Raw genomic sequence first — 17,164 nt, 5'->3', positions numbered from 1 at the left:
CAATAATGTGGATTTTGCCAGCTTATTAGGAGTAGAAATTGACAGCAAATTGTCATTTAATGAACATATTGAGAAAGTATGTAAAAAGATGGCCTCTAGAATCGCAATACTGCGTAAGATTCGAGCCTGTTTACCTCTTAAACAGCGACTTCAGTTCTATAATAGCATTATTAGCCCTGTTAAGTCTTACGCTAACGTGGTTTGGGCAAATTGCGACAAGGAGTCGGTTTATAGGGTCTTAAGATTGCAAAAACTTGCGGCACGAGTTATTTCTTATGCCGATCGCACGACACCATCAGTTGCTTTGTTTAACAAGCTAGGTTGGATTCCGTTTTATGAGCAACATAAGATAGATAAATGCATAATAATGTATAAGCGAATTAATGGGCGTTTGCCGAATTATCTAAATGAACACTTCATTTTGAATAATAAGCGGCACTCCCTCAACACTAGATATTCAAGCATTAATGCTGTTTGTCCTAAATACAAAAGAGAATCAGAGGGAGGACGCTCTTTCGCTGTTTCGGCTACAAGACTGTGGAATAGTATACCTATTGAAATTAGGAAACTAGATTCTATAGCATGTTTTAAAAAGAACATGTTTGCCAAGATTTTGGAACAACAATGTTTGCATCATTTTACTATTTAATTATATCTTCTTAATTGAATCTTGTCTTATTTTAAATGCTTATTTTAAATGTTTACATATTTTAGCTTACATATTTATCTGATTGTATATAGTTGTGTAATCTGTGAGGGCCACAAGTTTATTAGCCTCTGGCTATTAAGTGCTACCCTCTTTAAATAAAGGCTTTCATTCATTCATGCAATTCAAGACTTTTTATTGGCTTAGCCATTATGGTATATTAGCCAATATACCATAGTCTAATATCTGTACATTGTAACATTCGGGTTCTTCTTACAAAATAAAGCCAAGAAGATTTGTCTAATATCTTGGGGAGGTTTTTTTTCAATAAAACAATTATTCCACTCGCGCTTTTTGGATTGGTTATAGCCAACTCGGCGCCACGCGCCACATTGGCTATCTATCACCTCATATCCAAAGCGCGCTCGTGGAATAATTGTTAAATAGATAGTTCTCTCTCGACCGCTTTGTGATGTCTAACTTGGCCACGGACACATCTCCTGTCAATCAAGGAGATCGAGCGAACAAACAACCGAAAGATGGTTATGACTTTTTTTACACTTTCTTACTCAGGGAGACTGGAGGTTGGCGGAGTTAGCCCTAGTTCCCAGCCCTCCTAGATACTCAATCTGAGGGAGTCTGGACAGAGAACTTTAGTCCTTCTGTTCAAGTACGAACCTTCAATGTGTCGCTTTCAATGAGAATTCAAAATGGCGGCATAATTCGCTGGTTTCACTGCGTGTGACAACGAAATTTCTCTTCCGAATCTACATCGAGCTGTAATTTTAAACGCATTAGGGAAGAAAATGCAAAGAAGAATATTGAAGAGTGAAAGCCCAATTATTGAACATTCATATCAACGGAAGCAGTTGACAAGGCGCTCTCATGCCGCCTTCACATGGGTGTTCGTCAACGTGATTTTAGCCGCAACTTTTTTCACCGAGTTGTAAGTGTACGGACATGTCTGGTTAAGTAAAATATGCCAACCTCATCTTTGCTCTTACCCTTAATTCTAGTATGCTACGCAGTTTAATTTTAGCGCGAAATGTTTTATATGTTGCTATTTCAAGCAATAGACCGCACTTTCTACAGGTTTACTTGCTGGCGTTACAAACTCACGCGGGATGTTGAGAGAGTACGGGAAAAGTTTGTAAACCACATGCCAAAGGGCGAGGGATTTACAAAATTTTTGAGTGAACGTGATAGAAAGTGCGGGCTATTGCTTTTCCTGGTTAGCTCAATGGATAGAGTGCTGGACTGATGTGTGGGAGGTCAAGGGTTCGAGCCCCGGCCCGACCAACACGCAAGGTCTTAAAATAATTGAGAAGAACATGCTGCCTTTCTATAACATCAAGAAATGGTTTAGATATTCTAGTCTTCTCAGATAGGGACGAATAAATGGAGGTCCCGTCTCCTGCAGGGTTAGGAATAGGAGACGTTAATTTCCCACACCCGAGATTACTGTGTGGTGGTTGTACTCCCCTGGGGTGGGATGGGTGGGTTGTTGTCTTGCGTTTCATACGTGAGCCTCTGGCTCGGGCATTATAGGTAACCATGCCCCGCGTAAAGACATTAAACTTTGATTACTATTACTATTACTTCAATTTTTTGTTTTGAGCGGTTACCGGTGCATAAAATGATGGGGCAACTACACAATACAGGAGCCAATTTTGAAGGAGCATATATATCTATTGGCACATTTGGCACATTCCCTGTTAAATATTGATCACATATTTTTTTTCTCTTCTTTCAATTCAACAAATTGTCTCAAATTTTCAAAATTTCAGGATTTTTGGATCTGTGGCAGAGTACTTTGAATTTCAACATCCTTTGGTGTGGTTTACAGGTAGTTCTAGGCATCGAATAAATTTTTATACATTTTTGTTTAAATATCAGACCATATATAATGGCAGTTTTCATCTGTCTGTATAAACTTGGGCAAACATTGATAGCTTGCATCAGCCTATGCATCTCTACTATAAAGTTACCAAAGAGATGCAGTTTGTATCAAAACAGACTATCTATCTTAATGCTTCTTGAACATTGTTCAGAGGCCTGATGCATCTGTGTGTGTGTGTGTGTGTGTGTGTGTGTGTGTGTGTGTGTGTGTGAAGACAGGCAACAGATGAAAAGCATTAAAAATAAACAAGATGAGGCTTCAGGCGAGTGGGTTCCGTCTCGCTACGGTCTTTTATTTTGCTCAGAATAAGTTCCAAAGTGTCTTGAGTCTCAGATGTTATCATCTGTGCAACCTTATCCAACCTCCTTAATGATATTTAATTTATGCAGTTGTTGTTTAATTGCTCTAACATCAAAACTGTTATATTATAGTTTGTGGTCTGGCGATATGGTTCACATTTTGTTTTATTGTGGACCTTTATCATTATATGAGACCTGTTGTGGGACAGAACAGTGTTGTACTCTCATCAGAACAGAGAAAATTGCTTGGCATTAGATCAACAGGTACAGAGTAATAGAGATACATAGTAACACAAAGAGGGTCCCCTATACTTTTTATGTAAAGCGTGATTGGGCAATTTTTTTTCTCATGAATCGCAATTTTTTTTTTTTTTTGTTGTGGATTTTGATTAAAGATGGTATGATCTTTTTATTTCCATGTGAACTAATTTGTTTCCTTTAAATGTGACTGATAAATGAAGAGCGATCAAAGTGGCCATCGTTGTCAGCTTCACCCTCAACCTCTCCAACGCCACCTCAAAAATTGCAAATTTTCCACCCACGACTGATTTTCCTTCCACCAGGACCATTACCAGTACAAGTAACGTCACTGCAATCTAACCTGACACCTTCGCCATTGCATTTACCATCCTTGTCAACAATACTGTTAGTTTCATCCTCGTCCACACCATCACCGCCTCAAGAAATGCGATTCATAAACCAGTTTTGTTTTGCATGAAGAATTCCTTGCTTTTTAATAGTTTTGAAAATGTATGTATTGTTTTCAAACAGCTGTAATTAGGTTTTGACCAGGGTTTTGACAAGACATGGACTTTAAATGGATCAGTAACTCATAAATTTTAGTTTGTTTATTTTCATGTGAAATATGATTGTCTCAAATTTCATGTGAACATGAAGGAATTTGGGATTTTATTCAAGCTATGTGTGAAAAGGCCAAATATTTTTACATGAATGAGTTTTACAAAGGGCTATAGGGGACCCTCCGCAGAAAATAATATCTTTACTCTTTATACAGATGACTTTGATACAAGGTGAAAGTAAAAACTTTTCCCCTTGTCCATTTTCTGTCGATCTTCATACTGCTTGGATCTACTGTTTTGACTTAGCATTATTTTTTTAGTTGAACTGATTCTGTTATCAATAACCTTTGAGGATTGAAAGTGGGCCAGAACTGGATAAGGTTTTTGTCACTTTGCTTGGTAATAAGAAAAGAAATCCAAGTCAGGTCACCTTTTTTTTTTTGTTCAACATTTCATAGATATTTGGATGACTGGAGGTATACAATGAATGCTTTAATAACCCGTTCACTCCCAAGATCTCATTAGCAATTCTCATTACTGTCTGTCATAAAGTTCTTATGTTTCATATGGAGAATTTGGTATAGGATTAATTGATAATCCCCTGATTTTCTTTTTTCTGTCTCATCACTTGTCTGCTTGATATTGTATCAATATTGTAAGGAGAAATTCTTTCTTGGTCGCTCACATCTTTCCATCTTAAACCCTGCCCCCCCCTTTTCTCTAAGGAGCTTCCTTCCTCCATAACCCTTTAACTCCCATGAGTGACCAAGACAGAATTTCTCCTTACAATATCAATACAATACCAAGCATTCAAGTGTTGACAGAGAATAAAGAAAAATATCAATTGGGGGATAATTTGTTGATCCAATACTAAATTCTCTGAACAAACTCTACAAGAATTGTATGGAATACAGTAAAGAGAATAACTAATGGGAGGACCTGGGAGTAAAAGGGTCTTCACAAATTTAAGTGTCGATGTTAGTTTCTTCGTTCTTTAGAATCAAACAACTGATTAAAAATTAATTTTTCGAGATTTTAAATGAAATTTTTTCCTCTGAAACAACATTTGGTCAAATGAATCTATGTAAGATTTTGACTTGAGGGATGCATGTTCACATGCTTCTACACATTTCTTGAAGTGTAAATTTTGGTCTCATAGGATTTTGATTTATATCTGCCACTTTTGAGCAGGGTCCATTCAATAATTCAATCAAGTTTTAAACTCAATAGACTCAGGATTCAAGTTGGCCCCACCTGAAACACCAACTAGTCAGGGATCTGCTGTCTCTCCCTCCATCATCGCGACCACATCTTCCCCCGCCATGATTATGTCCACCGCCATCACCAGCACGCCTCCTCGGCCTCATGGAACCCCGCCCAGGGTAAGGACGCCAAAGTTGTACTATTTTGAGAATGAAAACATGAATCCTATGAATTAGATATTTTTGTGATGTATATGGCATAGGAAATCAAGAGCTTTTGCAGGGCCCAGGTGTTCAAAGGGCAGATTAGACTGTCCAGAAGATAAATTGCCATTTAGTGAATGAGTGATAACATAACATTGTGGGCTATCCTCTGGATAGTGATTTATCCAATGGCAACCATTAAATACCCTTCAATGACCAGGGCAAGGTCTTCTATCAATAGACAGGCTTCGTACGGGTTCTGGAAAACCTGGAAATTCCTGGAATTTATTTCGACATTTTCCAGTACTGGAAAGTCCTGTAAAAAGACTACAGGGTCTGGATAGTCCCGGAAACTTGCTGAAATCAAGCAATAAAATTTTCAGAATTTACGTTATAAGAAATGCGTATAGACTGCAAGGAGGAGATTTGATTTTGAAATCTTGAATAGAAGGGTCAAAGGTCAAATTTAGAGTCCTGGGAAAATCAATATGAGCCTGGAAAAGTCTCAGAAAATTCCTTAAAATTTGTTTCTGAAAAATGGTACAAACCCTGCTAGAGTTTAGTAGGGATACTAAAACAAGAGGATTTTTGGATAATGTTTATCAACAAAACAGCAGGCAGAGCAGCACAGGTCTTTTGATAAAACTAAAAGTAGGTGTTGTTTTGATATAACCTCTTTTAACAAGATGCAATAACTGTCTTTCAGTCCAACAGTAGCTCACCAAGATCTCCTATTTCGGGCACACCCTCATTTTACAATGAGACAATCAGCAGTCCTGATACAAGGTTTGTGACTGTGTTGAAATGTGGACTATTTGGTATTGTAAACTGTTCGGGATTGGCAAAAATCAATAGATTCAGATTCTGTTAATATGTGGTTAATATAATATAATATAATATAATATAATATAATAATTAATATAATAATAATAATAATATAATATTAATATAATAATAATAATTTTGTAGACTGTCAAGGACTGGCAAAAATCAGGGATTCAGTAACCTAAGACTTACTGAGGGGCCACCAGGGGTGACAACATATTGGAAATAAGTCTCTTGAAATGAAATGAATAACAGTAAGTAAATTTGTTTTTTTTTTCCTTATTGCAGGTCTAGGCATTCATCCCCAGGCCGTTCGCCATGTGAGTATCTATGGTTGGTTGTGAAAATTTTGCTGCCTTGATTTTGTGTCCTTGTAAAGCACTTTTCAACTATCTAATTTGTTTTAAAAATTTTGCTGCCCTGATTGCGTATATTTTTAAAGCACTTTTTGATTATCTAGTTGGATTGTGAAAATGTTGCTGCCTTAATTGTGTGAACTTTATTAAAGCACTTTTCGATTATGTAGTTGGTTGTGAAAACTTAGCTGCCTTGATTGTGTATACTTGTAAAGCACATTTCGACTGTGTGTTGTAAAACCAAACCAAAGTAGTGACATTAGCCAATCAGAGGGAAGGAAAAATATCTTTCAGAGCCAGTGACAACTCAAAGTAAAAAAACAAGCAAACTGCCTAAAACTGATTGTTCAAGAGATTGGAAAGAGTTTTCTGGAACAACCACAGAGTGAAGTGAACCAAAATAAATGCAATCCTAGATTACTTTCAGTGCTCAATTGAAAATTTAAGAAGGTATATTCTCCATACTGTTCTCTATACATTTCCTAAGGTGCTGACAAGGAGAATTTGTTTAACAATCAAGAGTTTCTTTAGTTGGTGATCATTTCCTATATTCTTGTGACCTTAGTGTTTGATTCAGGGGTGATATTGTAAGGAGAAATTAGATGCTAGCCACTCTTAGAGGTGAAAGAGTTAAATATGGTTTTATTAGTTCCCTCTAGTGATCACATGACAGATTTAAACTCGCTTGAACAATATCTCAGAGAACAACAAGAAGAAGAGGGAAGATTACATCGAGGTAAGTGTATCCTTGATAATTTTCATCATTCTCAGTACCTATTGAGTACTTCACTTTGTTTCAAAAGAATTAAGAGAATCAACATGCCAATCTGTCTGAAATTAAAAGGTTTGACATTTTTTCTTTTGAATTTTCCTTCTATTTCTAGTTACCTCACCAGATACCCTTGCACCAGGGCGTGGACAATCTTTCTGGTCTGGCTACCGACTTGACTTTACTCCTCCACTTAATGTATACAGAATTGCAAGGAGGTGTGTAGAGTCTCTGGTTATATTATCGACGGGTTCTGTTTTGCAGCTTTATAGGCAGAAATGTGTTTCCTTGCCGTACAGTCTAGCATAGCAAACCCCTGATTTGTTTGTCCAATCCCCGTTTCTCTAATTAGCAGCTGCGTTTGTTCTTTGTATTTCGACAACATATGGGAAGTGTAGATTTTATAAGTTCGTTTATTAATACCACCTCTGCACTCATGTAGTGGTCAGCAAACTGAAAGCATCTGCAACTCAGCTGTTGTGATTTAAAAGAGAGATTTCCATAAATTCCATCTTGGGTTCCGTGGCTCTGTTTTGAATCACAGATCTGTGATACTCGGGGAGAGAAAAGTTGCCCTTCTAACAGATATTGCATCTGGGCTCCAGATTATGAAGTCTAGATTCAAGACCTGGGGCTCCTTTCTTGAAAGACTCGGTGATTAAACGAGCCCAAAATCATGTCTTTAAAATCAAAATTCAAAGATAGAGCTGCAAATTCTAGCAGTTAACAAGATTAGGGGGAACCTGGAGGATCATAACTAGGGGGAATAAGCAACATACCTTTCAGGGGAACTTCATGTTGCATTGTGGGTCACTGAGCTTTTTTTTTAAAGGGGGGTTACCCAGGGGGACTGAAGGGGAACCTGGAGGATAATAACTAGGGGGAATAAGCAACATACCTTTCAGGGGAACTTCATGTTGCATTGTGGGTCACTGAGCTTTTTTTTTAAAGGGGGGTTACCCAGGGGGACTGAAGGGGAACCTGGAGGATAATAACTAGGGGGAATATGCAACATACCTTTCAGGGGAACTTCATGTTGCATTGTGGGTCACTGAGCTTTTTTTTAAAGGGGTGTTACCCAGGGGGACTGAAGGGTAACCTGGGGGATAATAACGAGGGGGAATAACCAACATACCTTTCAGGGGAACTTCATGTTGCATTGTGGGTCACTGAGCTTAAGCACCAACTTTACTAAATAAATGCTTCACATTTGTATTACCCGCAGTCTCACCACGGCTTTGTTATTAAAGGAAAAGTATAGATAACTTTTCATCATTTCTATTATTTTTTTTATGATCACAGATCGCCTGACCTTAGCTCTTCAAGAGATGACGATGATGCAGGCACCAAAGCTGATGAGGTACATTGAATATGGTCGCAATTGAATCATTGAATTTTCTCCTTAGAAATCAAAGCCGCCCGGTTAGCTCACGTTGTAGAGCGCCAGAGTGCCATGTGGGAAGGTTGTGGGTTCCAGCCCCAGACTGAACCAACACTCACGGTCTTAAAATAACCGAGGAGAATGTGCTGCCTTTGCTGTGATATCTGCAAATGGTTAGACATTCTAGTCTTCTCGGATAAGGACGAAAAACCGTAGGCCCCATCTCTTGCATCTTCTCTGTACTGGTTAGCAAGGGACCTTAAAGAACCCACACACTTATCGCAAATAGCAGGGAACGTAGCCAGGACGATGTTATGATCAGTTATAAATATACCTTTTCCTGAGATTATGTACTTATTGCTTATACTGCTTTCGAGAGAACAGTTTTTTTCTTCTTCCCCCTTCCCTCTTTCATTGGAAAATTACACCCATGCATCTGCTGAATGCAAACAACAAACAACTGCTTCAGTTCAATGTTGTTATTGGAATTAAAATATGCGATGTGTTTTCATTTCAATCTTACATTTTCTTGATCTCAGATCTGGACCAGGTACGCTGTGACAAGAACAGATCTGGATCACTGGATCGAGAACTGCCGAAAGGTGGACATTTTTTTTTATTGTTGTTACCATGCACTCGAGTTTCGCAGTCGTTGATACAAACCTAAACCAAGCCCAAACCCGTTACTTTCTTTTTATTACAAGTTAGTGTCCATGCTCCTCTCGTTATTTTCTATTTCCAAAAATGTCATTTTGCTCTTTACAGTGGCTTTGCCAAACGATACTGTGTCGACTTGTGGAGCAGATCGAAGCCGTGAATGAGACTCTCTGTAGAATTGGCTGCTCAGAACTTCAAGTTGGAAGTGAGTAATCAACCATTGCGCTTCAGCTTTCCACTCTCTGAGGTCCTGTTTTTAAGGGGACACTGTGGCTGCTTGTAAAAAACTTATTATAAGAAAGACTGGTACCAAGTATTGAAGGGGTTGCTACCAAGCCTGGGCGCGATAGCTAAGCGTGAGTTCAGTTTACGATGTGTAGTGGCGGTTTTGCCCTTATTGAAAGCCGTTTATTTTTGGAGGTTTTGTCTCTCGTTCTTTACTTAAAGAAATAGAATGATCCTCAGCACTAAATTTATACACCGAACATGGTAAATCAGGGAGTGTTATGCGCCACCACCCCTCCCACCCCCAACCGACAACAGTCAACTGAGAACAAGTTAGGGTTAATGTTGGGTTGGGGAGGGGGGGGTCCGCAATTGCTCAGATACTAATATCAATCTGGTATACTAAGTTCTAGAAGTTTCGCAGCAACATACAGTATCACTTATATTTTTACTTGCTTTAATTTCCTCAGCAATCAGTCTCAGTGCAGCCAGACAAGTAGCTGTTACTAAAGCCGACCAGGCTCCTACGTTGCGGGCGATAATTCCATACCTAGAAGCTTCGAATAACCAGGAATACCTCGTGCAACGCTTGTCAGGTTTGTTTTAGTCGCCACTTTTCTCATGAGCTCTTTATTCCTTTTTTTTCTTCATTCTAATTGGCCGTTGTGATAGTTTAGTTAGTATTATAATAGTTAAGCTCACTTTTAAAAGAGTGTGGTTATTTTAAGCCATTCTGGTAAAAGAATAAGTAATCATCCCGCACATTCTTGTTTTTGTAGAACTGGCACAAGGTGGTTGTATGGGCCTGTATCGTTGGAATTGCGGTGGGCAGTACAGAGGCAAATTATGGGAACAAGACCTGTTAGCTGATTCCCAGGTTTGTTAACAATAAGAATTCCGTTCTGTAAACACAACGGTCAAAGATCGGGGAGGTGTAAGATGAAACATTTTTTCTGGGCGGGAGCATTCAGTGACTAATTACGTGCGTATGTGCAAATGTTGAAACTACCAAGGGGCGACCAAGATGGCGGCTCAACATCATGGTTTCAGGTTTTCAAAGCAAGCAGTGAAGCGCAATAAAAATTAGTGGATCTACAGATTACGCGTTTTTGAGTAACTTTGTGTCTAGAAATTAATGAGATTTTTTTCCTTAACCTTTGTCTCCTTTGACAGATGTCTCTGAACGTTACACTGGCTGTATTTTCAACTTTATTTTTTTGCGCGGGAAATTGGCATCAAAATTGATCCATCAGCTGATGCTCAGTTTTCTCTATAGCGTCTTGGTTTTATCCGCTTTTTGAGAACTGAACCACTTGGGTATGTGGGCTGTAGGACCTGCATCAAGAATGTTTCGAATTCAACTCTTTCCTTGACGCAAAAATCACCTCCTCATTTTAAATAACTGACTCTTTTGTTTCTAGCTACTCCTTCACATGTTCTGTACATACATGGATTCCCGCCTGCCTGCAGACCCCACTTTCCCGGATGGAAGGACGTTTACCGGGCTTCACTTTCTCAAGACCCCGGACAAACCAAGTAAGCTGGTATTAATGTGGCTATTTAGTGGAGTTTGCAAAGTTAGTAGGTCGAGGTGGAATGATTTTTTTTTTGTGGACGGTTTTAAAAGTTTGCCTTTTTATGCGTTATTGTTCGTGTTGCAGATGCGAGAAAGAGTGACTTGTGTATCTATCAGTCTCGCCTTCATCCGCCACATTTCAAGGTAAGTAACTAACGAATCGAATTAACAGAAAATTTTTTTTTTTAAGGCCAGAGACCAGAAAAACGGGCAATGCACTTGTTCTTGCGACGTTGGTCATAAAGGGTTGGAGGGAGGGGGTGGACTTAATAATAATAAAAGTCTTTATTATCCAACTACACCTAGACGAGGCCAAATATCACGCGGTATTTGTACTCGTCTATTGTAGTACCGGTCAAACAGGTTTTCTCGCATCGCGCAAGCGAAGAATTGGATTGTAGTTACGTAAAAAAAAAAACAAATGGCGGACAATTTGAATCATATATCCGACGACGAAGAGTCAGAATGGCTGGCAAATGTAGATCTAAATTCATTAGATGAATCGAACAAAGAAAAACAGCTTGATGACCAGAAAATTTCTTCATTTAATGAAGAAAATAGAAACAGCAGCACAACAACACGCCAATTCCGTTCCGCTTCGCATACTTCTGTCACGCACTCCCCGTAAATAATCATTTGCGAAATTCGCCCGCACTGAAATAACAGTTTGGCGTGTTGGATAATAAATAACTTATTAGACGTTTTGTTGTGTAGTATCGCTGAGTATTTCTACTCGCCCTACGGGCTCGTCAAAATACGGCACAACTCGTAAAAATACTCAGCGTTGCTACACAACAAAACGTCTAATAAGATATATTTATTAAGCACTCTAAACAACAAACGTGTTTAGTTACAATGATATGAACTCAGCAAGTATAAAACTAATTAACTAACTAAATTACTAACTGACTGACTAATAAGAGAACAAACATTTATTAACAAAAGTCCTCTTGAAACGTTCAGTTCTGACGAGCGGGAGAATATAATTATGGCGCCTCTTACGTAGCGTAACCATTGGTCGCTCTGGTGGCAAAAGGTCATCTAAAGCTGTTGTAAAATCGCTATTGGTGATCTTGGCCCACAACTTCTTATCTTTTAGAGTAATTATATTTTCAATCGAAAGAAGCTCTTTACAGTAACCAAGCTTAAAAGTTCTCTTGAACAGCCTGTCTATGCGACTCAGATACTTATAATAATACGCGCAGCCCCATACTTCTGCAGCATATGTAAATATAAAGATGAAATAAACAATTTTTAATAAAGGAGAAAAATCGAGTTTCCAGATGGGATTTGAACCCACGACCCTCCGTGATCTAGTCGGATGCTCTAACCACTGAGCTACAGGAGACTCTATGGTGAGCAAGGGTCAATTAGTGGGTATTGACTGGAACCGCATCACGCGGCTACACAGCCAAACATCAGCTTGCGCATAGAAGCTCACTAACAGCATCACGCTGTCACATTAAAGCATCACATGCATTAAAGCATCACATGCAGCCAACCAGCCTCCTATATGTAAATATAGGTAGAATAAAACTTAGAAGGCATATATGACCCCTCATATAGTATGGAAACGTATTTTGTGGTTGAACAACCTTCCTGATTCCCCCTCCCCCGTAAGGATACTGGTGCTAAACACCACCCCCCCCCCTCTTTACCTCCCTGTACATCGAGTCGTGAACATAGATTGCGCTGCTTCAGTGGGTGAACGAGAACATTTACAATTTATTACTACCACTTGATGATCTATCAAAGCATCTCGAGGTTGACCTCGGTTTAAGTTACAATCAAACGTTGTTAAAAGCAATAAAAACGAGATTATTACTAATTCATTAGCTAAAATTAAACTAAATAACTGACATTTAAAAACGCTCTTTTGTAATTTTCTCAGGTTATCATTGAAGATGAAGTCTACGATATGCCCAAGGTATTTTCTTCATACAAATTGTACTTAACTCTCTCTCTAGTGAAAAAAAGTTTCTTCTTACAATGTTTCAAGCAGACAGTTTATGAGGAGAGTGAAGAAAAACAACCACGGGATATTGTACGAGCTTACACTAAAAATTCTCAAAACTACTGCACTGTACGACAAACAGGACGAAGAATGAACTTACTACCTTGGAAGTTGAATTGCCAATGTTTGCTTTGTGAGATTTTAGTAGATTAATTTCTACTTCAGATTTCAGCCTAATGTCGTACGGGTTGATCACTTTTGCTCCAGTTTGCACTGTGATTGGTCGCGCTACATTCTTAACCAATCGGATGCGAGACTTAAACCAGTCGCTTCTTGGTCACATGCATTTCTCCCGCGCTTCAAACCATTTTCTGTGTTGCAATCAAGTTCTCATTGACTGTTTCTGACATTTTCCTCCGTTCTGGTTGGGCGTGGAGATTATGTTACGTTTAGTTTTGCGACAAACAATCCCAAATTCAATTGCGCCCTAATACAAGGGCAGTACAATATTAATTTACTCTTTTACTTTCCTTTCAGGGACAAAACAACTTGTTTCACACCATTGTTTTCTTCCTTCACCACGTGAAAACCAAGCAGCATGGAATGTTGGGGTAAGTCGGCCGTTTTCTATTGAAATCTTGTTGTTTTAAGCTTTTGCTGGTTTCGTTATGGTATCATAGTTCCTCCATCCGTCAGCTGGGTTTAGCACATACCGGCAAACTGTTTGAAAGTGTACGTGTACAAAATGTTAATTGAATTTGAGGACAATATTTTTACGGTCAGCAGCTTCCTTTTGAGTAAGACCATGTGAAGCATTCGAAAATTTCCGAACATGGTCAATCAATTAAAATGATGAGTTTATCTTGCGATTTCTCCGAAAATGTCGACGTAAGAGATGGGAATTTCGGGGGGAGATTTCTTTCTTTATCGAATGCGTTCAATTCAAGATCACTTGCATGTAACTTGGATCTAAGAACAAAACCTTTTGTTCTCAAAGTTGATCCGCTTTTCTTAACACGGTTTAGCTGCTACTGTGTCTAACGTGATGTAAATTTATGGACTCATCTTTTTTCAGGCGAGTAAACTTGGGAATGTCTGGTGTGAACATTCTATGTATTCTGAACAAGAAGTGAGTGTAATCAACAGCCTTCTCCAAATTGACGAGGTAAAGAAGCTAAAGTTATTGTAACGCAAAGGAAAAAAGACAAGTGAGATCTTCTTGTCCAGCGGTAAACTTTCATCAGGTTTGACACGTGATCATTTCGTCATCGTGACTTCATCAGATTAATTCGAGACTAGGAGCGGTTTATGGAGTTGTCTAGGGAAGCCTGTAACAGCCATTTAGGATCCGTGCTTCTTAGAGGACTGTGATGGGTAAACGTGGCGTTTGCTCTCGAGATACTTGAAGATTTGTTTGTCACAAATCAGCGAAGGGAAAGAAGTATAAATTGCAGAAAAAAGGCGAATGTAACGTTTTTTTTTTTTTTTTTTAACTGAGTGCAACTCACCTTTTGGAAGAGTTTGAGAGTTTTAGATCTTTTTAGAATTCATTGTAATTTGAATATTCATTATTTAACAGTTCAAAACTTCATATATTACCAGTAGAAGATTACATGCTACTGTCACTAGATAGAATTTACCTTTTGTTTTTTTCTTGCTTAATTATCACTTTTTTTCCATGTTTGATTAAAAAAGGCAGGATATGAACGCGAGTCCTTTTTAAAAACGTCTTTATGCGACCGTTTTCCCCGGGATGGAAGAGGAGGGGCTGGAGAGGGTGGAGGGGGGGGGAAAGAGGAACAAGAAACAAGTTCCGGAATGAGAATCCCCCCCGGAATGAGACATGTTTCCTGGAAGTACCGATTCGGATCAATGTTAGTATCTGAGAAATGCGTTCGCACCTACCCCTTCCTAACCTAACAACAGTCAACTGATACGTCATCATTCATGTCAATATAGTGGCCGTACCTCTTTGCGCGTGCCTCGTAATGAAAAATAAGATCACCATCCCAGGATATGTTATAAAAGAAATATCTATCTGTTAACGGATCAATTCAGCTTTATTATAAATTAATTTATATTAATTCATATCAGTGCTGCTCTTAAAACCTTTCTACCGTTACTTGTAGAATACTAAAGAAAACACCTCTGTACAAGCCAGTATTAATATGTCACAAAATGTGAGACACATATGACGTACGTACTCCGACTTAACTTGTGTCCGCTGTACACGAAGGTGAAGACGCACAAGAACACTCTGCTTTCTATAAAGACAGATACTCTGCGCGTTTTTTTTTTTTTTCTTTTTTTCAGTTTAGCCTATTGACGAAACTAACTCGGCTTTCGCAGTCGCGCGAGACTGAGTTTTCTAGGTAGAAAGGACTTAAGAACATCATTAGTGGGGTGCTTTGTAAAGACACAAACGTATTCACGGAGTCCCCAAATGAAGAGGAAAACAGGGAATATCCCTTGTACGATCATGTCGAAAACAGAGCCTTTGTGAAAACCCCTCGTCGCGTGTGAACGCGATCGTTGCGGAGAGTCCTTCTTGGAACCTTCCCCATCTGCGCATGCTCTTCAAATCACCCATGAAAAGATGGCCTTCGTTTCCAGTCTTCCCGCGTTATTGTGGCCTGACCCTTGAAACATCAATGATTGTATGGCTCAAATCACGAAATCAAGCACAAGTATTAGAACCTTAAGGTAGTCTTACCGGTTCTAATCTGCGCTAAATTCTTAACATTTCGTTATTAAAATTCGAGATGATGTTGTTTTTTTTTTTTTTTTACCTTGCATTGATGTATTTTTAACCTGGGGATGAGAAAAAACTTTCATATTTCTAATCACAATATGTATAATTTTTTGAATAAATAACAAATCATATCTAAGAAGACTATTTCCTGCCAAAGATAAATAGCTCTGAACAGAAATTTCTCGCAAACCTGCATGGTAATCGTTCTACTAAATTAAATTTTTTTGAGAACTTTTAGTGTCCCTGCTCAATCTGAAACCGATTCAGAGATAGAAATTCTTTCATGGTAACAGCTAATGGTTTCGTATCTGTGCGCGACCCTCGCAGTAAAAAGCACTATTTAAGCAATAGTGAAAATAAGACCTGAAAAAAAAAACAGGTCTTTGCGGGATTCGAACCACTGACCTTTGCGATTCTAGTGCAGTGCTCTACCAATTGAGCTAACAAGCCAACTGGGAGCAGGTCATCAAATTAATTCGACGTGAAGCCGTAAGACGATGAATCAAACACAACGAATATATGAAATTCATATATCTGAACTGCGGTTATAGAAACATATTTGTGCACGATCCTAGCAGGTCAGTGATTCGAATCCCGTACAGGCCTGACTTTTTTCACTATCGCTTAAATAGTGCTCTTTACTGCGAGGATCGTGCACAAATACGTTTCTATAACCGCAGTTCAGATATATGAATTTCATATATTCGTTGAGTTAATGGTTTATTCGTTATCGAGGCATTTTCTATGGAGATAATGATTTTAATTTAGCTTAATGCAATTTTTTCTTACTGTTTGTGTTAAATTATCAGTATTCGAGCTCGGAGCCTTCTACCTTTGTTTAATAGCCAAGGCAAAAAAAACAAGATTCTCAAATTGTAGCTGATAGATCACCACTTTTTATGTTTGTAACGAAAAGGGATTCTTTTCGTTGCTATCAGTTGCATATGTTTCGTGCGAGTCTATGACGATGTCAAAGCGGTCTCTTCGCAGATTTTAAAGTCATTGAATGGAATATTTGTTATTTAACACTCAAGAAAATTAGTTTTGTGTTGTGTTCTTTGATCATGAAAAAAATTAACAGCATCTTAAGCTTTTTTTTTTTTTGATAAAAAGGTTCAGAAAACTTCTAACATCTCCATTGCATGTTTCAGCCGAATAAAGGACCTAAAAATTCAGAATGTTCAACGGCTAACGTATCAGTTCGTTCTTCGTGAGTCAATATTTTTCAATTATGTTGTCCGTAAGTTTGAATTAAACCTTTTGAAAAGTTTATTCTTTTGTCTTTATGTATGTTTTTCAATATATTCATGAATTAGAAGAGTTAGAAAAACAATCATTTTTATAAGACTTCACATGGCACAAATATTTCTTGTTAACGGGATTTCCAGATGATGTCAAACTCCGAAATAACATGCAAGGGCGTCTTTTAGCAAAAAATGCGTAACTGTGGGAATTCTTCATCTATTCAAAGGTAAGGGAGAAAAGTCCTGATACGAAATTCTAAGGAGCAATTATGCAGTTAATATAGGTGTTTCCCTATTGGCGAGCTTTTATTCTTTTCGCCATTGTAATGTTTTGGTCCTAACACCTTTTCAAAGAAGTTGTTTTCAGCTGGATG

The 17,164-nt window shown here is 38.4% G+C and overlaps 1 protein-coding gene across 1 annotated transcript; it reads left to right on the top strand.

Annotated features, from left to right (window-relative positions):
• Positions 1–1,333: 1,333 nt before the first annotated feature.
• On the top strand, positions 1,334–14,501 carry LOC111340884 (transmembrane protein 209). The gene is made up of 18 exons (XM_022947801.2): positions 1,334–1,592; positions 2,434–2,492; positions 2,978–3,109; positions 4,876–5,027; positions 5,758–5,837; positions 6,165–6,196; positions 6,882–6,968; positions 7,117–7,219; positions 8,304–8,361; positions 8,922–8,984; positions 9,148–9,244; positions 9,735–9,860; positions 10,044–10,141; positions 10,686–10,800; positions 10,926–10,984; positions 12,732–12,767; positions 13,332–13,405; positions 13,870–14,501. The coding sequence occupies exons 1-18, from the start codon at positions 1,453–1,455 to the stop codon at positions 13,925–13,927; spliced, it is 1,569 nt and encodes a 522-aa protein (XP_022803536.2). The 5' UTR covers positions 1,334–1,452; the 3' UTR covers positions 13,928–14,501.
• Positions 14,502–17,164: the final 2,663 nt, after the last annotated feature.

This window comes from Stylophora pistillata, chromosome 5 (assembly GCF_964205215.1).
Source record: "Stylophora pistillata chromosome 5, jaStyPist1.2, whole genome shotgun sequence".
NCBI lineage: Eukaryota > Metazoa > Cnidaria > Anthozoa > Scleractinia > Pocilloporidae > Stylophora > Stylophora pistillata.
This window is presented reverse-complemented; position numbering and strand designations above follow the sequence as displayed.